At 49.5% G+C, this 21,857-nt stretch overlaps 2 protein-coding genes across 2 annotated transcripts in view; one reads left to right on the top strand and one right to left on the bottom strand.

The window, feature by feature from the left end:
- Positions 1 to 21,857, bottom strand: part of CARM1 (coactivator associated arginine methyltransferase 1) — a gene marked incomplete at its 5' end in the record, with an annotated part of 41,754 nt that overhangs the window by 10,173 nt on the left and 9,724 nt on the right. Inside the window, 3 exons of the mRNA XM_084249078.1 lie at positions 1,399 to 1,503; positions 2,403 to 2,509; positions 3,992 to 4,117. Of these exons, the coding sequence (XP_084105204.1) occupies positions 1,399 to 1,503; positions 2,403 to 2,509; positions 3,992 to 4,117 (338 nt within the window). The remainder of the gene's footprint in view (positions 1 to 1,398; positions 1,504 to 2,402; positions 2,510 to 3,991; positions 4,118 to 21,857) is intronic.
- Positions 10,148 to 10,390, top strand: LOC311181324 (small EDRK-rich factor 2-like; the record flags this gene model as incomplete). The annotated part of the gene is made up of 1 exon (XM_084249691.1): positions 10,148 to 10,390. The coding sequence occupies one exon, from the start codon at positions 10,148 to 10,150 to the stop codon at positions 10,325 to 10,327; it is 180 nt and encodes a 59-aa protein (XP_084105817.1). The 3' UTR covers positions 10,328 to 10,390.

Below are 21,857 nucleotides of genomic sequence, written 5' to 3'. Positions count from 1 at the left end.
TAATCCCAGACCCCATCAGCCCCCAGGGAAAGCTCCCAATGGGCCCCAACCCTATGGTCAGCAGGCCTCCACATCAAGCCCAGCAAGCCCCTTCTAGGGCTGAGACCAGGGTCCTCCCGGAAGCCAGTGCAGCAGCTGAGCAGAGTGCATCCCCAGGCCTCTGCGGCCCTCTCAGAAAGGAAAGGAATGATGGGAGGTGTTGGTGGCAATATATCCTGGCAGCGTGCTAACCCCTTCAGAGAGAAGTAGTCGGGGCTTCAGGTGGGGCAGGTGAGCTGTCTAAGCACTGGCACCAGTTTGGCATTCCCAAAAGAGTGATGGCCCTCACAATATGGGCTCCTGGAAGGTCAAGGCTAATGTTCAGTAGGTTGTCCCACATTCTAAATTTGTCTGACTGTTTCTGCATAAGTGGAAGCACAATAAATGCCTCTGTGGTGACATACAGGAATGTTCTAGCTCATAACTGCCCTGGGCATGGGGCAGGCACAGTAAAGCACCCAGTAGGGGTGCCAGAATTGTCAACTGTCAAAGCTCCAGATGAACCAGGCTATGGTTCTCTGTCCCAAAAAAGCTGGAGATTTTTGTGAAGGAGCCAAGCTCTGCTCAGGCTCAATTCATACCAGTGGCCAGGATAGAGAAGATGCCGGGATGTCCAGTGAGGTGCCAGGAACAACTGCTATGTCAGGACGCCTCCCCAGGGTTGGGGCTCAGGGCCTCAGTGTCCTGAGAGTACTTTCAGCAGTGCTGGAGGCATGACCAGGCACTACAGTAGGCACATCCATGTGGACCATGCAGAGCCCTCCAAGATGTGTTGAGAAAAATATGCTCCCATTTGGTTCAAAAGAAAAAGCAAACTCTAGGCCACAGAAAAAGGAGAACAAACTTTCCCCATTGAACCTAGGTGCTCTGGACTGCTCTCTCTTTAACCATGAGTGTATACTGCTTGTCAATAGTAAAAAGATTTTAAAAGGAACTAGGGAAGCAACTAAACAAATATCACAACCATGTGACTTAACAGTTATGTCCCAAGACATGCCATTAGGTGGGGGAAGTATTTTGCAGGAAGAGTATGGAGGATACAGTTCTATGTTGTTGCTTAACAATAATAATAATAAAAAAAATCAGATGAAATAATTGTAAAACGTGCTAATATATGCTGGGAGAAAATCCGGAAGAGGCTTTACCACTGGCATAAGTTGCTTTGAAATAAATGACAAAGGTTTTTCATACCTGTTTTTCACACATGGGCTTTTACAGTAAGTAGATCTGGTTTTGTAACCCCCCAAAAATTAAACTCAAGACACAGAGAAAAAATGTATATAAATAACTGACACAATGACGCAGAAGCCAAGGGAAGAGCACCAGAGTCCCATGGAAGGCACATGTGGCCTCACTCACCTTGTCCTTGAAGTCTGTGTGGTTCTGAAGGATTGCACGCTGATAGGTGCCCGTCCGCACGTAGTCCTGCATCATGTTCTGCTGCTGGGATAGGTAGCCATAAAACTGGAACAGAGATATGCCAATGGCACAGGGCATGTAGCAGGGTCACAGAGGGCCAAGGTTCTGGCTTGCCCTGTTAGAGCAGGTACTGTGCCTCTAGCACAAGCCTCTCTCTGGAGGCCATCCACACCCCCTCTGCTGGGCTGGGCCCCCCTGGAGCAGGAAGCTGGAGGGCTGCTCCCAGCAGGGACACTGCCATATCACCATGGCTAAAGGACAGAGCTGGATGAATCTGGACCTGGAAGTCATCCAGGTTTTGCCAGAGGTGGTGTTCTAGGACCAGGGATCACCTGCCCCATCTTAGGGGCCCCAAAGCATAGAGGAGCAAATCAAACAGAACCCTAGAATTCAGAGCACCAGGCAGGTAAGGTGCTGCGGGTTCTCTCTGTAAGACAACAGGCGATCAGGAGGCAGTGCAGCATCTGGGCAGGGACACAGGCTTTGGCATCAGGAAGACCTGGTTTCCCATCTTGGCTCTGTTGCATTATAGCTGTGTGACTTGGAGCAAGTCACTTAACCTCTCTGAGCCTCAGTTTTCTCATCTGTAAAATGGGGATAATAATAGTACTTACCTCCTAGAGTTGTTGGGAGGAATCAAGTTCTCCCTACATGTGAGAGCACTTAGACCAGAGCCTAGACTATAATGCATGGTCAGTTATTAGAACTGTTCTACTGTTACTCAAAATGCCCATAAGGCTAAGCTTCAACTGCACTGAAATCCTTCCAGCAACCCTCTTAGGTAGGCACTGGCATCTCTGTTTCACAGATGAGGAAACTGAGGCCCAGCAAGTAAAGGATGCCTGCCCAAGGTCACGCAGCTAGTAAAGGATAGATCGAGAACATGAACCCAGGTGGGTCTGTGTGGCCTCCTGGGGGCTGCCTGGTAGAAGTGACAGACCCACCTGGAAATACTGCACGGCAGAGGACTCCTCTGTGCGCTCGCTGAACACCGACCGCTCCAGGGTGTGCCCCCGGCAGGTTTTCAGGATGTTGTAGAAGGAAAAGAAATCTGGAAGGAGGAAGTCAGGTCACACATGTCCCCTTGGGGGAGGGAGAGAGGGTAAGACAAACTAGCAGCCCCTCATTCAATCCGGCTGCACATCCTGACTTTTCTACCTTGAATGTGTGTTTGACCATTTCTTTTTTCTAAAAACAATGTTTAAATTTAAAGAAAAGAAGGTGGTCAAGCCTGCCCCTTGGTGGCCGACACAGTTGAAAATGCAGGTGTCCCTACACTGAAGCGCAGGTGTTCCATGCCCCCTGTGGGCTGCAGGGCAAGGGTTCCCAAGACTCTGAAGCTGCCCATTGACCCAGGCGTCAACTTCTGGGATTTGCCTTAGCAAACAGGTGCAAGTCCACCCCAAAGCTCAAGGCTGTGTCTGTATGTGGCAGAGGACAATGTCCACATAGGGAACTAGATGGAAGCCATGGACATAAAGAATATGGAACCTGTGGACATAAAGCAGCTATCGGAGGACTGATCACAGGTATGCAGAACCAGGAAATATGCGCTAAGTTGTATTTATTAGTACAGAAAGATGACCACTAAATTCTATCAAGATAAAAGAAAACAATCACAAAGACATAAAGTAGAACGGTGGGGGCAAGAGGCTGGGAGGTGCTGGGCAGTTGGTATTTCATGAGGAAAGTTTCAATTCTGCAAAATGAGAGTTCTGGAAGTGGTGGTGACTGCTACCCAATCTAATGGTTAATGTTTTTTGGTTTTTTTTTTTTTTAAAGATTTATTTATTTATACAAGCACTGGGTACAGTCAGAAGCGCGGGAGGGTGAGAGAATTCACCAGAGCCAGAGTGGGAAACAGTACAGGCAGACCGACGATACACTGCTGAGGGGAGCAGGGGGTGGCAGGAGAGGACTGCACACCATGTGGGACCCTCACCCGGCGGCCGGAGATCAAATCAGCGCTGCAGAGGCTGTGGGCAGCTTCGCAACCCAGCGCTCAACTGCTGCGCCACCGGGGAGGCCCTGTGATGGTTAATGTTATATGGATTTTACCACCATTTTTCAAAAAGCGGAACAGTATTCATGTGGCAATCTCTAAAAATTAAGTTTGGGAAGATGGTAGCAATGGCTGTACAATGGAAAGTGCTTAATGCCACTGAAACATACACTAAAAAATGGCAAATATTTGCTACATGTGCTTGACCATAATTTTAAGAAGTGATAGGGATTCAAAGACCCCCACCATGACATGATTCTCTGAAAGGTGCACACCAGGCTGGGGCATCGGTTGGTCTCTTGGAGAAGGACCACAGAAGCCAGGTCCTGAAGGACCAAAAGGAGCCATGAGGGAGGAGGGACTGGGACAGGGAGCAGTAACACACTCTAACATGGCTTTATCTCCACATGGGAATAAGATTTTTGATGGCATCGGAGCATTCACCAGATACACAGGCCACTTCTCAACCAAGCTCCAAGCCCCTGGTTCTGGGTGCCAGGCTTCTGCTACTGAGACTGAAGGGATTCATACCGTTCGGTGTGGCAAACTGGATGAGGACACTGTTGCAGCCCAGGGTGATGATGAAGGACTGCTTCCCCACACGGCTGCACTCCGTCTCCCGGGACACTGAGCACTTAAACACACACACATCTTCATCTATAAGAGGAAAGAGAGGTGAGCGTGAGCTGGTAGGTCCCAGGGACACTTGTTCCAGTTGCGTTCTGTCATTCTCACCCACCCTCAGAACCCCAGAAGAATCTGGGGTACCACAAAACCACCCTGGAAGTGTTGTTAAGTGACCTGCTTGTCCAGACCATACTGAGGTCAAGGTAATGGCCAGCGAGGAAGCAGGGAAACCAGAGCTGAGACAGGAGCCCAGCCTGGAGACCTCTGCCAGGACATTTCCCCATGGAGCACCATCTGGTGCCAGAAACCCCCTCCTGGTCCATTGGGCATCATATGGGAGGAAAAAGGCAATACAGGTATTTGAATACAGGTATTTACATCATTTCACCTTTATGACAGACCTACCTGTTTAGTACCTGTTTTTGATAATCAAAAGAAATCTAAGAGGGTTTTTCACTTTTACAGTGAAAAGAGACAATAGCATTCAGCTTCTTCACTTTATGCTTTTTTACCTTATAAGGGATTCCACAGGAACGCTCTACTTTTGGATAGTGGGGGACTTTCTCTAAGGGCATCTTTGGCAAGGTCACAGGTCACAGGCCCTAGCAGCATGCCCCAGGTCCCGCTGAGAGTCAGATATTCATTTGCCAATTCTCTGGTCATACTGCAGAAAATCACTGGACTTCATAGCTGGGGTGGGAACCTCAAGAAAGAAATATCCCGAAGTACCTCTACTTCCTTCAGCTGACTCCTTTCTTACACTTATGTGTTGTAGTGACGGTGAGCCACTGTAGCCATCAGAACAGGACAGCCTGGACTTATGTCATGCCTACATTTCTTAGTGTTTGACACAGGCAGGTCACTTAGCCTCTATGAGCCTGTTTTTCTGTCAAAGAGGGTTAATAGAGCAAGAGACACTAAAAAGAAGTGACCCTCAAATTTCAAGTGTGATCCTGGACTAGAGCCAAATAAAAAACTCCTCAAAAGTTATAAGGGGTCCTCCCTGGTGGCACAGGGGTTGAAGTCTCAACGCTGTCAAGCTATCACCAGCCACTGTGGCCTGAGTTCAATCCCTGGCCAGGGAGCTAACCCACATGGCAAAGCAGACCTCTCCTGTCTAGCCCGTTGCTCCTCTCAGTAGTGTATATTTTCAGGAGATCCGCTTGATCTGCTCTCTGCTCTGTCTCTGGTGAATCCTCTCACCAGCCATGCTTCTGGCCTACACCCCAGTTTACAAGCACAAAAAAATAAATCTTTAGACAAAAAGCTATAATGGGGCCTCCCTGGTGGCACAAGGGGTTAAGCACCGCACTATGAAGCAATCTGCAACCTCTGCTGCACGAGTTTGATCTTCGGCTGGCCAGGGAGCAACCCACATGGTGCAGCAGACCTCTCCTGACTCGTCTGCTACTCCCCTCAGCAGTGTACTTCGGTCTATCTGCCTGTTCTGTTCCCCATTCTGTCTCTGGTGAATCCTCTCATCCCCCACACCTCTGCCTGTAACCCAGCTCTTGTATGCATAAATAAATAAATCTTAAAAAAAAAAAAGCTATATTGGACAATGAGAAATATGAGTGAGGGCTGCAGGTGCAATTATTTAGTCAACTGACATTGAATGAGGGTGCCAAGAATGTTCGTTCAATGGGGAAAATACAAATGGTGCTGGGACAAGTAAAAGAATGAAGTTGGACCCCTAACTCACACCATATATAAAACTTGACTCAAATGGACCAATGACCTAGATGTGAAAGTTAAAACTATAAAACTCCTAGAAAAAATACAGGGTTAGGGCCTCCCTGATGGCGCAAGGGGTTAAGACACAGCATTATGAAGCTATCAGCAGCCACTGCAGCACGAGTTTGATCCCCGGGCAGGGAGGTGACCCAAATGGCACATCAGACCTCTCCTGTCTTACCCCCTGCTCCCCTCAGCAGTGTTTTCAGTCAGTCTGCCTGTTTTGCTCCCCACTCTGTCCCTGGTGAATCCTCTCACCCTCCCACGCCTTTGGCCTGTACTCCAGTTCTTATATAAACAAATAAATAAATAAATAAATAAATAAATCTTTTTAAAAAGAAGAAAAAATTATATAAATTGACCATCAGAATTAAAAAACCTTTGTGCCTCCAACGACACTATCAAGAAAGTGAAAAGACCACCTACAGAATAGGAGAAAATAGTTGCTAATCATTTATCTGATAAAGATCTAGAGTTGGGACTGTATGGACAATTCTAAAATTAAAAGATATACAACCAAAATAAAAACGGGCAAAGGACCTAAAGAGACTGTTCTCCAAACAAGATACACAAATGGCCAAAAAGCATACAAAAAAATGCTCAACATCATTCATCATTAGTGAAATGCAAATCAAAATCACAAGGTAACACTACACACCCACCAAGACAGCCATAATTTAAAACAAAAAAGAGGAAAATAAGTATAAGTGAGGATGTGGGGAAAGTAGAAACCTCATAGCCTGCTATGGAAAACAGGTTGGCAGTTCCTCAAAAAAGCAACCAAAAAAAATAGATGGAATAAATAAACAAAAAATAAGTAAGAAAGGGGCCTCCCCAGTGGCACAGCAGTTGAGTGCTGGGTTCTAAAGCTGCCCGCAGCCTCCGCAGTGCTGGTTCAATCCCTGGCCATCGGGCGAGGTTCCCATGGCATGGCAGACCTCTCTTGCCATGCCCACTGCTCCCCTCAGCAGTGTATTTTGTCAGTCTACCTGTTCTGTTCCCCGCTCTGGCTCCAGTGAGTTCTCTCACCCTCCCGCGCTTCTGACTATACCTAGTGCTTGTATAAATAAATAAATAAATAAATAAATAAATAAATAAATAAATAAATAAATAAATAAATCTTTTTAAAAAAAAGGGGGGGGGAGTTCAACATGGAATTACCACTTGACTTGGCAATTCCACTGGTCTGTCAATTACTATAGTAGGGCCTCCCTGGTGGCACAAAGGGTTAAGCGCAGCACTAAGAAGCTATCAGCAGCCTCTGCAGCATGAGTTCAATCCCCGGCTGACCAGGGAGGTGACCCACATGGCACAGCAGACCTCTCCTGTCTTGCCCGCTTCTCCCCTCAGCAGTGTATTTCAGTCAGTCTGCGTGTTCTGTTCCCCACTCTGTCTCTGGTGAGTCCTCTCACCCCCCACACCTCTGGCCTATACCCTAGTTCTTGTATGCATAAATAAATAAATCTTAAAAAATAAATAAATGGACACACAGCTATGGTCCATCCACACAATGAAATATTACCCAGCCATAAAATGGAATGGAGTCCTAACACTTGCTACAACATGGACAAACCTTTTCAGAAACGTGCTAAGTAAAAAAAAGTCAGGACACAAAAGGTCACACATAAATCCCATTTATACAAAATATGCAGACTCAGCATATCCATAGAGCTAGAAAGTGAACGGGTGGTTGCCAGGGGCTGGGAGGAGGGAGAACAGAGAATGCTTAATGGACAAGAGATTTCCTCTTGGGGTGAGGGGGATGTTTTGGACTACAAAGATGGTTACATAATACTAAACACAGCAAACTTACTAAGTGTACTAAAATGCCACTGAATTTATACGTGTTAAAATGGTTTCTGTCATGTGAATTTTATCTAAATAGAAGAAAAAAAAAGTCCCCAATTGGTAAATATAGATGCTAAGGGCCAAAAGGTGTTCATGGGGGTGCACGCTCTCTGTTCTTCTTTGTGTGGTCGGAGCACGGGGCAAGGACCTGACCCTGGAGGAGGGCTCCTGGGCCACAGCCCGGGCTTCTGCCATATTACTCCACACCTTAGGAGCCAGGGGCTGCTCTCCTAGAGTCTGGGCAGGTACGTGGAAAGCATGTGCTGGCAGGCACAGCCCAACTGTACCCACAGGGGATCCTGGCCAAGGTGCTCCCAAGTCCAGCTAGATATTAGTTCCAGGAAGAGACCCTAAACCTTGGCATGATGCCTGTACCCACGCACACACTGGGGCAGTAGATAAAGTCGATCTGTCAGCTATGCCTGGATGACAAGTAGACCAAGGATGGCCTCTGTTTATGAAGCAGCCTGGCAACCTGACCAGTTGCCCGAGGTGCCCCCTGCAACCTGGCGCCTGGCAGGCAACCACAAGGACCTGCGCTGAGCACAGCTTGGCTTCATCCCTAAGGGCTGGATTTGGGCCAGGGAAGCCAGGGTTGAGAGTGACCCAATCTGTCCCGTCATAGCAGCAGCAACCACAGCCCATGGAGCCAGCAATTTTGAGTGTCACATCTACACCTCTCATGAGCCAGTCACTGGCACATAGGAGGCACTCAGTAAATATTTGACAAACCAAAGAAAAGCTGGACCATGTTCCTAACTGCTTTTCAAGCTCTCAGACTGGCAGCCAAGGCCTCATTCCTCAGCTTCCCTCTCCCATCCCTTTCCTCATGGCCACACTCAGTCCCTTGGCCCCCACAGTGGGCAAGCCTTCACATATACCATTCTACCTTCTCTTACCCCCCTCTTCTCACAAGGATCAGTCCTCGGACAAAGGCAGAGTGGTGTAAGTGCCTATTCCTGCCAGTGGCCAGTCCCATGGGGCTACGGCTCACTCGTTGCCCAGGGTTGCATGATGAGGCAGAACAGAGCTAGAATGCCCACACCCACACCATTTCCTGTGCTGCTTCCAAGTGACTGAAATTTAATCAATCATACCTGTATAATAAAGCCTCCATAAAATCCCAAGGGATGGGGTTCAGAGAGCTTCCAGGTTGGTAAACACATAGTTTTAGAGAGAGTACAGCCATCAGAGAGTTCGGAAGCACTACACTCCTTCCCACACACCTTGCCCCACGCACTCCTTCCATCTGGCTGTTCCTGAGTTACATCCTTTTATAATAAACTTGTGATCTAATGAGTAAAATGTTTCTGAGTTCTGTAAGCCTCTTTAGCAAAGCAATCCAACCCAAGGAGGGGGTTGTGGGAGCCTCTGACTTATAGTAAAGTCAATCAGGTATCTGAAACAGGGCAGAGAATATAGTCTTGTGGGTGGAGCCTTTCACTTGTGGACTCTGATGGTATCTGCAAGTAGACAGTGTTAGAACTGACCTGTAAGATGCCCAGTGGTGTGAAATGTGCCCCCCCGCCGCCACACACATACTTGGTTATTAGAAGTGTTGAGTGTCAGCACTGAGAGTGGGCGAGACACACAAGGAGGAGTGGTTTTCCTTTAAAGGGTCCAGCAGGAAGAATGGAGGTGGGGAGGCTTGAGACAGCATCGCTGGCTGCTCCAGGGAGGTTGCCAAAACAGGCAAGATGGGCAAGCTGGAGGAGGGCTGTGAATAGTGAAGAAAAGCTGGGAGTCCGGCTGCTCTCAGTCATGGGCAGCACCCAAGGGACCACATACTGAGACAGGCAGAAATAGAGCTATTCCTCACCCACCTTGACTTCTCCAAGACAGCCCATAGGAATCCAGGGTGGCAGAAGGTGGGTCTCCTGGGTCCCAGACTTAAAGGAAATACATTTTAAGGTGTTCACCAACTTACACTTGGGCTGAACCCAGGGCCCAACTCAGGGCCAGGCATGCCGAAGGGCCTCAAAAGCAGGTGGCCTCAGAGAAAAGCAGACACAGGGACCTTTCTGAGAGGTACTGACCAAAGGGTTTCCTCCCACCCATACAGCATCTAACATGGCCGATGTGCTATGGTCTCCTGCCTACTCACACCCCTGCATGGTTTCCCAGAACCTTCTGGAATAAGTCCAAGCTCCCTATGGGGCTCACAAGTACCCACCAACACTTGCTGCCTCTCCAGTTATGCCACCCAACTTCAGTACCCCCAGACCACAGGCATGACCTTTCTCTGTCTCTGACTCCTGAGACCTGGAACACCATCCCTTCTTCTCGTGTGTCCTTGTCACCTCCTCCTAGAGGTCTTCCAGCACTTCCTAGACATGGCATGGCACAGTGGTTCTTCAAGGTCCACCTTGCTTGCCCACCAACTGCATGTGACCGGCACAACAGCATGTGGTCCACAAAGGGCACTCAAAAAGCTAAGAGTTTTGGCAACGGAGGCAGGCCGGAGCTGCTGCCATCGCCATGACCCACGGTAACCAGCGCGAGCTCGCCCGCCAGAAGAATATGAAAAAGCAGAGCGACTCCGTTAAAGGAAAGCGCCGAGATGACGGGCTATCTGCTGCCACCCGCAAGCAGAGGGACTCGGAGATCATGCAGCAGAAGCAGAAAAAGGCAAACGAGAAGAAGGAAGAACCCAAGTAGCTTTGTGGCTTCGTGTCCAACCCTCTTGCCCTTCACCTGTGTGCCTGGAGCCAGTCCCATCACGCTCGCCTTTCCTCCTGTAGTGCTCATAGGCCCCACCACCGATGGCATTCCCTTTGCCCCGAGTCTGCAGTGGGTCCCTTTTGTGCTTCCTTCCCCTCAGGTAGCCTCTCCCCTCCTGGGCAACTCCTGGGGGTGAGGGGGGGGCTACCCCTTCCCAGTGTTTTTTATTCCTGTGGGGCTCACCCCAAAGTATTAAAAGTAGCTTTGTAATTAAAAAAAAAAAAAAAAAGCTAAGAGTTTTGGGGCCTCCCTGGCGGCGCAGCGGATTGAGCGCTGTGCTGTGGAGCTGTCCACAGCCTCTCCAGTGCGGGTTCGATTCCCGGCTGGCCAGGGAGATTCCCACATGGCGCAGCAGACCTCTCCTATCTCGCCCACTGCTCCCCTCAGCAGTGTATTTCAGTCGATCTGCCTGTTCTGTTCCCCACTCTGTCTCCGGTGAATCCTCTCACTCTCCCATGCCTCTGGCCTGTACCCTGGTTCTTGTACAAAAATAAATAAATCTTAAAAAAAAAAAAAAAAAAAGCTAAGCGTTTCCACAGCAAGGGAGCAGGACTCCTTGCTTAAGTACAGGAGGCAGCCAGGATAACAGTACAGATGCCCAAGTCCTACAGCATGCCCTTGAGACTGTCACTTAACTGACTGAACACCCTGGGCACTGGGCAGTCACACAGTTAACATCCCTGCTACTACTTCCCATCCCTTTGCTTCTAGAAAGTGAAAGAACAAGCAGGGGTCCTTGGGCCCTTCAGGTTAGACACACCTGGGTCAGTGGGACCCAGTGACTCTTGTGGAGAAAAGAAAGGTGGAGGGTGAGCCAGGAAGGCAGCCACCGCTCAGGCGGGGAAAAAAACAAAAACAAATTAAAAAGGCCACATTTCAAGTCCTGGCCTCTCTAGTGAGAAAATTATGATAGCCACTGAATGAGGAATAATTAAAACTATTTATCTTGGCAGACTAGGGGGAGAGGAGAGTAGAAACTCTTGTCCAAATGTGAGGTCTTTTATTAAATCACCTCCAACTGCCAAATAAAACATGAGTTAGTTGTTCACCTTTCCACAGGAAAATATTCCACATTAAAATGAAAGAGTCAGGTGAAAAGGAGGACGAGAACCAGCCCCTCGGGCACAGAAATATCAAGGTGCTGATCTCAGCCAGCCCACCCAGCAGCAGCCCTCTGCTCGGGTACGAAGGCTCCGTGGGCAGATGTGCCTGCAGCCTCTCCATGCCAACTTGGGCACAGGGGCCTCAGGGTGATCCAGTCAGTCAGACCTACCCTTCCACCTGCACTCCGGTTGCCAGTGGGAAGCAGAGGGCAAAGGATGCCAATAAAAAGGTAGGGTGAGCAAGGATACACACCAATGGGGGTGTAACTCATGTAACCTGCTTGCAGCAGCATTTCCAAACTGGGCACTAGAAGATCCCCTCCAATCCTGCATGACAGGGCACCCCCACAGCCAGGAGAGGGAAGGATCATTCTCAATTCATTCAGAGAGAAAACCAAGAAGGGCAGTGGTTAAAATGATGGACATCAAGGAAGACCTGGGTTCAGAGCCATATTTGTTCTTCTCTGGCTGAGTTAGCATGGACCTTGGTTTCCTCTTCTGTTAAACAAGATCATGACACAATGTGTAGAGAGAGATGATAAAGTCCCACTGCCTGCCTGTCTTACTCCCAGCCCCAGGAGTATCATCTGTGCAATGGAGATTAAAAGAGAATGAAATCGCTCCCTGCCACAAGGATTCTGAGAGATAACAGAGGCAGCAGGGTGTGGACTAGGTACTTAGCGACTGGCAGCAGCCGCTATCAAGGCATCAGAACAAAGACAGTCTTTTTATTTTCTAAATATTTATTTATGCTTACAAGAACTGAAGTCTAGACCAGAGGTGCAGGGGGTGAGAGGATTCACCAGAGACAGAGCAGGAAACAGAACAGGCAGATTGACAGAAATACATTACTGAGGGGAGCAGCGGGTGAGACAGGAGAGGTCTGCTGCGCCATGTGAGTAGTTCCCAGGCCAGCCGGGGGATCGAATTTGTGCTGCAGAGGCTGCGGATAGCTTCACAGTGCTATGCTTAACCCCTTGCGTCACCAGGGAGGCCCTTAAAGATTTATTTTGGGGCTTCCCTGGTGGTGCAAGGGGTAAAGTGTCAACACTATGAAGCGATCTGCAGCTACTGCAGCACGAGTTCGATCCCCAGCCAGGGAGGTGACCCACATGGCACAGCAGACCTCTCCTGTTTCGCCCGCTGCTCCCCTCAGCAGTGTATTTCAGTCACTCTGCCTGTTCTGTTCCCCACTCTGTCTCTGATGAATCCTCTCACCCCCTGCACCTCTGGCCTATACCCCAATTCTTAAGAGTATGCATAAATAAATAAATCTTTTTTTAAAAAAAAAATTATATTTATTTATAAAATAAAGATTTATATTTATTTATTTGCAGAAACTGGGGTGTAAGCCAGAAGTAAGGGGAAGAGTGAGAGGATTCACCAGAGACAGAGTGGGGAGCAGATCCGGCGGATCTACTGAAATACACTGTTAAAGGAAGCAGCAGGCAAGACAGGCGAGGTCTGCTGCACCGCGTGGGTCACCTCCCTGGTAGGGGATTGAACTTAGACTGCAGTGGCTGGAGATAACTTGATAGTGCTGAGACTCTAACCCCTGCACCACCAGAGAGGCCCAATGCCAGCCTTGGAAGAGAATGCCACTCTAGGAATCCTAACCCAGCTTGAAAAACCCCACCCTATCAGCTGTAACCTAAGCCAGTTCCTCTGGTGCTGTCCTGGGGAAAAATCAGAACAGCTGCTGCCACACACTGCCCAACCCTGGGGGGTTATTTGAGGACCATGAGGTCACCCCGGGCTCCTCAGCACCCTGATGAATCCTGACCCCTCCCAAAAGCACCTAGACCCCTGTACACTGTGGCAGCCCAAATCTGGGCATCTGTTCCCAGGGCAATCATACACTTCCAACCCAGAAACCCCTTTTAGAGGCTTTATACCACTGCTCAATTTGCATATGTCTGCAAAGATGTAGGGAGACCCAGAAAGCCTCCATTCCCATTGAAAGAATGAACAAAGAAAAGCCAATTTCAATCTGTAGATGCTGCCATGCTAAGATGACCAAGCCACACTATTAAGGGGAGAGCAGCATAAAATACACGCACAATAGATGTAAAAAACCAAAGGGGGTGGGGGAGTTGTTGCATGACTGAGGTTGGTCTAGAAAGAAACACAATAAAGTGACTTCAGAGACTTTGCTGGGATGAGAGGCACACTCCTCCCTCATTGTTTAAACGTGGAGAACTTTAAGCTTAGTGGGTTCCCAGGGAGATTTATCCACGCAGGCTGGTATATGCCTAGAAGACCAGATAGGTCACTCTAGAAAACTGGTGCAGAGGGGGCTGGCCAGGTTCAGGATGGATGAAGAGCGAGGCTTTTTATGTCACAGTCTCCTGAGGGCTTTGAATTTCTACCCTGTACATGAAAGATAACTAGACAAAAGGCCATCCTGACAGGGGAGGCAGGGAAGGCCTGGTGTTTACTTAAGTTGTCTGGGAGCTCCCTGATATATCAGCAGGTCTGATTAGGTGTTCCCCAAATCACCCCTTTGGGGAAGAGTAGTGAGAACAGGCCAGCCCTCTGCAACCTTGTTATAGAGCAGCCCCGATATTAAACGGGTTCCTGGCTGTGGGTCCTCACCCGCGCGCTTTAAAGAGACTTATGAATACTCTACTACAGACACATGCAAAAGGGTTAATAAAAGGTTTATTTACAAGAGGAAAGGAAATAAGGAAAATGTACAACTCAGGGAGAAAATAGGGAAATAAAGTCTTTAATGCGTCCTACCCGATCCGACGACCTGGAAACCCAAAGTCACTCTCAGAGCTGGCCGGACGCTCCGAGCTGGCCGAGAGCCCAAAAATGGAGAGAGCCCCAAAGCCCACGTGTCTGCCTTTTGTATCCACCTGGCTGCTTAACCCCACCCTCAGGTCCCAGCCACCTTCCCTTTGGTGGTGATGGGATTTGGAGTTCCCAGTGTCTTTGGCTTTGACCTGGGGTGGGGGTGGAGTCCACAAAGCCTGTATGGAATTTGCTTTGGGACCGCCTTTTCCCCCTAACAACCTGAGTCCTGTCTTCCTAGATCTAGCTGGAGGATGGAACACTCATCTCAGCCTCAAGAAACTGTCTCTCCTAGAGTAGGATGGTAACCAACCCCCGCCCCCCAACAACCTAAGTGGGTGTGATGGGGGAGGGGCAGCAGGCTGGGCAGGCCCAGGCATCCTGAGGCTCAAAAGGCTAGGATTTCTTTAGGCCAAGCGCAGTGGACCTGCAAAGCCCTTCTCAGCCAGGTGCAGTTCCCAGAACCCCAGCTCTTGAGTCAATTAGATCCAGGTTTGGATCTGGGCTCTGCCACTTGTCCCCACCAGCCGCAGCTTTCTTTTCTAGAAAAATAACAATGCATAGCTCCAAGGTGTCATAAAGACTAACACACCCTGTGACCAAGACCTAACCACACCAGCAGGTATTGACCCATGTCAGCCACCACGTCCCCAAGGCACTTTGGCTGGAGGCAAAGAATACAACAGCAAGGTGACAGTGAGAAATTCTGGACACAATGTTATAAAGATGAGGGGAAGGGGAGAGAATACTGGACACAAGATTATAATGGGTCCAGAACAGGCACCTGCTGGCCATTGCACCAATCTGGCTGGAAGCCTCTCGGGGCGGCACAAGCTCCTCAGGGACATGGAGCCAACTCACTGAAGCCTACGGGTAAGCTACCGCACACAATGCCTGGCAATGTCTTCATTAGAGGCTCCAGGTTGGGTCTCCAGGCCAAGAGAAAAGGACCGTGTACAAAGGAGCCTATAAGCCAGAGCTGACAGAACACGAGACTACTTCCTTGGGCAGACACAGGATGGAGAGGGCCCTTGCTCCTATCACCAGCATTTTATTTCTTAAAGTAGGGGATGAAGCATACGGTGAGTGTTGCGTTACCCTTTATTCCTTGAAAATATTTCACAGTAGTTTAACAGACAACCACTTCTGCTAGGCCCAAAGGCTCACATTGGGGTCCAGAGGTAGCAATTTATGAGGCAACTTAAAAAGTTAAATCTACAGTCTACGTGTCACTAAACAACGGGGACATATCACTTAACTGAGAAATCCATCATCAGGTAAATTCGTTGTGCGAAAGTCAAGTGTACTCATGCACAACCTACTACACACTCAGGCTATAAGGAATGGCTCAATGGGACAACATCATATGTGGCTTATCATTGGCCAAACACCCTTAAGTGATTCATGACTATACTTCAAGAGGGGCCCTGAAAATACAGGTTTCCCAAATCACTTCACAGGTCACCCTGCGACAGGATGACAGGATGACAGGACACTGGGAAGGCTGAATATCTGAGAGGCAGCCATCTGGGAGGCACTGCTTCCTGCCTCCCAGAGTTTCTTTTGACATCTGGGGAAGCAAGGCCACCATGGCAGCCCCCAGCACTTCTCTGTCTCAGGACAGTTAGGCGCTGCCCAAGGATGCTGGCCATAGGCTGAAGAAAAGTACCTGTATGAAAGACACCCAAGTCTCATACATCCCTGATAGCTTTGAGATGAGAGGCCGGGGAACTAGGTGAGGAGAGGCCAGCTCTGTCTTAGGGTTAAAGGTTTTGGGTCTGCACACCTATTCTGGAGATATCCATAGACCAGTCAAATATGGAGTGTGCAGAAGAGCAACTCCAAGAAAAGAAGGACCAGAAAAAGACAGGGTTTGATGTTTCTGGAAAGAATACTAAGGACATGGCTGTGGCAGAAGCCATTACATGCAAATGTTTCCCCCATCCATGCTAATCAGCTGCTACAGCCTGGGGCTTTGTGAGCTACAAAAGGGACGGCAGATGTGTGCCTGAAAGCAGGGAGCCTAGCGGGTAATTATGAAAAGGGAGGGCGGCCAAGGCAACAAAACCAGCAGCCCCAGCCCCTTGTTTCTTGTGCTAGGCTAGGCTGGCCCCTCCTGCTCTGGCCCCGACTTTGAAGCTGTGATTTATGTAAAACTGGGCAAGCACTTAATACATTGGGGTACCTCAGTTAATACTTTCAACCACCTTCAAGGCACACTTGGATTGTTTTCAAGAGAGAAAATTAAAGCACAGAGAGATGATACACAAGAAGAGTTTTGGCCTGGAGATCCAGTAGCTTGTGAAAGACTCCAGACAAAGCTGTCCCAGCTTCCAGAAGAGAATAGCGCTGAGGGCTGTAGGGGTCACGACCTGGCTCCCTGACCACAGCTAGCAGGTGCCCCTGGGCCTCACCTCCTAGGGCTGTGAGGAGTCACTGAGAGTCTCCATTTCTTGTGACAAATGGCAGGAGCCAGTTGGGCAGTGCTGTGTGAGAACAGAGGCACGCAGGGAAGGCCTTTGGCAGAGGAAGGCAGGGTGAAAAGAGGCATGTCATAGAGCAGCAGGATTGCCTCACGCCTCACTCTGACTCTGTTACTGCCGGGACAGTTTGCTTGGTACAGGAAGGAGCTCTGAGCAGCAAAAATGTTGTTCCTAGGAGGGGAGAATGTCCCAGGGCCAGCCTCAACCCAAGAACCAGGGATGGCTTCATAGCAGCCAAATGGGGAAAGGCCTGACAATAGGGCAGACCTGGAGAATGATGAAAGAAACTGCTGACTTGGAGCCCTAGGCAAGGGCATCTTTAAAGAAACATTTTGATCAATGGCCCAGAGGTGAAACAGGATGTCCTGGGGCCGTGCTGGTATCAGAAGGCCTCCACCAGGCACACTGGGCCCACTACAGAGGGCCTAGCACAGGATGTTTTGAGTTAAGAGGGCTGTTTCCCCTATCCCTGGGGTCTGCAGCTGCCTCTCCAAATGTGGCACAGGCAAGGGGACAGAGGATGCCTGACACCACAATAGAATCGCAGTGAGACACGAATGAGGAAAGACTGGCACTGGGAAGTTCTCAGGAGTTGCTTCCCTTGTTATAGGGCAACCCGGACATAAAATAAAACAGGTTGCCTGGCTGTGGGTCCTCACCCACGCGCTTAAAAGGGACTCATTAATACTCCACTACAGGCACACACAAAAGGTTAATAAAAGGTTTATTTACAAGGGAAAGGGAATTGAGGAAATGTACAATTCAGGGAGAAAATAGGGAAATAAAGTCTTTAATGCGTCCTACCTGATCCGCCGACCTGGAACCCAAAGGCACTCAGAGCGCTGCTAGCTGGCGGAGAGCCAAAATGGGGGACCCCTCCAAAGCCCACGTGTCTGCCTTTATATCCACCTGGCTGCTTAACCCCACCCTCAGGTCCCAGCCACCTTCCCTTTGGTGGTGATGGGATTTGGAGTTCCCAGTGTCTTTGGCTTTGGCCTGGGGTGGGGGTGGAGTCCACAAAGCCTGTATGGAATTAGCTTTAGGACATCCTTTTCCCCCTAACACCCTGACACAGTGTAAGGACAGAGGGGGCAGATGGGTGACACTAAATGTTGAATCCCTTTCTATGGCACTGACGTTTCACCAGCACTGCCTGAGAAGCAGTTAGGTGGAAACAGAAAAGCAAATGTGGGCTGGCATCCTATTCTGCTGTCTACCACACATGGCTTTAGTTTTCTTGTCTATAAAATGGGGAAGATGCCACTACTGCAGCTCAACTTGGGATGTGTGGTATGGGGGAGCAGAGACTAGACTGGTTTCAGCCCAAGTCTCGCCTCTGTTGAGTGCCCTGGTGCCAACCAACCTTCAGGGCTGGGCAATGAATGTAAAGCATCTGGCAGAGTGCCTGGCTGGCACACCTCTGGTGCCCAGTAAACACTGGCCATGGTGTCAGTCTTGGATGCACTGATAAGCAGGGCATGGGGATTAGGGTGGTAGGGAGCAAGTGCTAGGCATCCCATCACCATCCCTCACCCCACACCCTGGAGCTCCTTCAACATGGGGGACTTCAACTTCCAGTCCCCAGGGAGTTCAGGCCAGAGCTAGGTCTCTATTAAGGGACCCCTAAGGGCACAAGTCAGAAGTCTGGAAGCCCTGCCTGCCCCTTCAGCTAAAGGAAGAATGTGGCAAATTCACTGGAATGTTCCTCTTGGGTTTGCAAGAGGCCCCCCAATCTGTCTTTGATTATTTACTCACATGTCCCCGGGAAGGGATCACAAGAGCATCCCTATTTCATTAGTACACAGATCTGCCAGGGTCCTTTCAAGGGACCTTGCCAGAATTGCATTTAGTGTGTGTTGTCAGCAGGTTTTTAGACATAAAACCATTCCACCCCGACATGTGTAACGCATCCAGTGAAAAAACAATCCAGCCACAGGAATACAATTAGCGGGGGAGCAAATCTACCATCAATCTTAAAGAAAAAGAGCCCAGGGCCTCCCCTGGTGGCGCAGCGGTTGAACACTGTGCTGCGAAGCTGCCCGCAGCCTCTGCAGCGCCGGTTCGATCCCTGGCCACTGGCAAGGGTCCCACATGGCGCGACAGACCTCTCCTGCTGCCTGCTGCTCCCCTCAGCAGTGTATTTCGTCAGTCTGCCTGTTCTCTTCCCCGCTCTGGCTCTGGTGAATCCTCTCACGCTCCCGCGCTTCTGACTGTACCCAGTGCTTGGATAAATAAATAAATCTTTAAAAAAAAAAAAGAAAAAGAAAAACAGCCCAGACCCACTCTTGCCAAAGCCATGGTCAATGAATCGCTTGAAAGAGACAAAAAGATGAAATAAAACTGGGATTCTCCCCTTTCTCTCCAAGGATATGGGGCTGGGTGGGAGACAGAGCCACACACCCACCCATCTCCCCAAAACTGTTCTAGATCTGTTTTCAGGGATAACCCACCTGGTAGCAGACCTGTTTGTTTTTTTCCCCAAAGATTTATTTATTTATGCATACAAGAGCTGGGGTCTACGCCAAAGGTGTGGAGGATGAGAGGATTCACCAGAGACAGAGTGGGGAGCAGAACAGGCGGATCCACTGAAATACATTGCTGAGGGGAGCAGTGGGCGAGACAGGAGAGGTCTGCTGTGCCATGTGGGTAGCTCCCTGGCCAGGGATCGAACTCGTGCTGCAGTGGGCGAGACAGGAGAGGTCTGCTGTGCCATGTGGGTAGCTCCCTGGCCAGGGATCGAACTCGTGCTGTAGTGGCTGTCAACAGCTTCATAGTGCTGAGACTTAAGCCCCTGTGCCACCAGGGAGGCCCCTAGCAGACCTATTTGACTGAACAAAGCTATGTGGAGGTTAGAGGGGTTCCAGCCTCCTCTAACAGGTTGTGGTTACAGGGGTGTACACTAATTGTCACGAGCCTCAAACAAAATATCAAAGGCCTGAGCACATCGATTAGTTAACAAATAAGAATTAACAGAATCCACCAGAGGAAACAAATCAGGGCCAAAGAGTCCCCATATCCAGCTCCTGTAAGCCTGGGTGAAACCTGGTCTCAATTTCCTTCACATAACTGGATTTTGGAGAACAAAGTGGATGAGATGAGAGAAATCAGGGACTCTGGATTCAGAGATATGAGTTATGAACATAACAAGCTTCAGGGCAGATATCACAGTTTTGAGCGGATATGGGGAACCTGATTCCACAAGTGAGTCCCCAAAGTGAGATGACAGGAAGGTGAATGCTCCCTCCCAAGTTATTCAGGACTAGAAGGGCTCTGGCAGGATCTCCAAGGCCAGTAGGAGATCCTACTGCCAGCTCTACCTATCTGGGATGTTATGATCCATCCCACACCTGGTTGCTACACCTTAGACACATCTCTTCTAGACCACAAAATAGAGTTAGACCAATGATATACACCATGGGTTACTCACCTTCTGGATGTAGTAAGCTAACATGGGTCCTCAAAACTGCCCTCCACTTTGGAGGAGGAAACCAGAATGTAAAACTAAAGTCACCTGGTGAAGGTCACAGAGTCACATAAATGTAAGGCTCCAGCGCCTATGCTAATCAGGGCCTCCAACAGCTTCAAACCAAGAGAGAGTGGTACAGTCCAAGCAGTAGGAAGGCAGAGCATTCTAGCCTGGAAATGCAAAGCAGGGCTGCTGCGAGACCTGCCAGAAACTGACAGGGACCCAGGAGAGCAGTGCACTGACTCAGAGATACTTTCCCAGTCTGAGCCACTGGCCCCCACCTTGTTCCCATGAGTTCCCTCCTTCCCACTTCAACTCTCTCTGGTCTCACACCCCCCCACTTAGCTCCTCAGCAGCCATTCTCTACAGGCTGGCTCTGGGGTCACTTTCCCCACAGGGGTAGAATGAGGTTATTCATCCACCTTCTCTCTGCTTCATCAGACTGGGCACACACAGGGGGTGGGGATCACGGGATTTGAGAGGAGCCCTGCCTAAAGGCACAGACATCCACCCTGCCATCAGCTAAGTCCCTCTAGTGAATCCTCACCACCGACTAGAAAGCTGAGATCTGGGGATATTGGCTTAGTCACCCAGGAAAGGAAGAGGTAGAACTGGGCTTGAGCCCAGACACAACCCCAAGGTGTAATGTCACTGCCAAGCACTCAGAGAATAAACCAATGTCAAGGCCCTGATTGGGGCCTACCTCGCCCCACAGCAGTGCTCGAACCACACTGGCTGCCCTGGGCCATGTAGGCCTCAGGACTCATTCTGACATCCATCCTCCTCCTACTCCCCCCCACCCCCACCCACACCAGACACTATTTTAAGCACTTTACAACAACCTTCTAGGGTGGATACTGTAGAAATCTCCAGCACAGGGGACGGAACCTGATCAACCTCTTCCCATCTACATCCATGCAACCCCTCCCCCAGCATTCTCCCTTCACACACACATCACCCAGAATCCACAAATGCAGGGCACTGTGCTTATATCCCGAGTGTCACAGTATCCACCAGGTATTAAGACAGTAACTGGCACACATCAGATGCGCAGCAAGATTTTGCTAACTTCAAGTTAGGGCCTGTTGAGGATCCCGTGTCCTGGATGAGATCAGTTCCCCACCATCTACCATGTTGGTGGGTCCCCCTCCCTCAGCCCAGTACTCCTGATTAGAAATTCAGTGACCTGCCCTTAGCTCTCACTGGTCTGACCTCTCATCTCTGCCCTTTCAAAGTCCCTCCCAGTCCCAGAGGAACATAAGGCCCCCAGCTCTCCCATGGACTATCCCCACCCCTTACATGCAAGAGACACGCACTTCACTCCCCAATCTGGGGCTGTCGTCCAGTGACTATCAACCTTTCTCAGGTCTCTCTGAGAATCCCATCAAAGTGAGGGAGACTCTCCCCAGAAAAATGAACAGAGAACCAAAAGCAAAGCTACTGCCATGGCTATGGCTTTTCAAGTCCTTACTTGGAATCAGGCAACCGCTGCAAAGCACTTTACATGTATTCCCTCCATGGAAGTACCATGTCACCCCTTTTCTACAATCAAGGAGGCTCCATGCAAGGTCACAACCATTGACTCTTTTCCCTCTATCCCTAATGCAAAACTGGGTACC

Source organism: Talpa europaea (genome assembly GCF_964194135.1).
Source record: "Talpa europaea genome assembly, chromosome: 12".
Taxonomy (NCBI): domain Eukaryota; kingdom Metazoa; phylum Chordata; class Mammalia; order Eulipotyphla; family Talpidae; genus Talpa; species Talpa europaea.
Note: the sequence above shows the minus strand (reverse complement) of the source record. Positions and strands in the feature narration are given on the sequence as shown.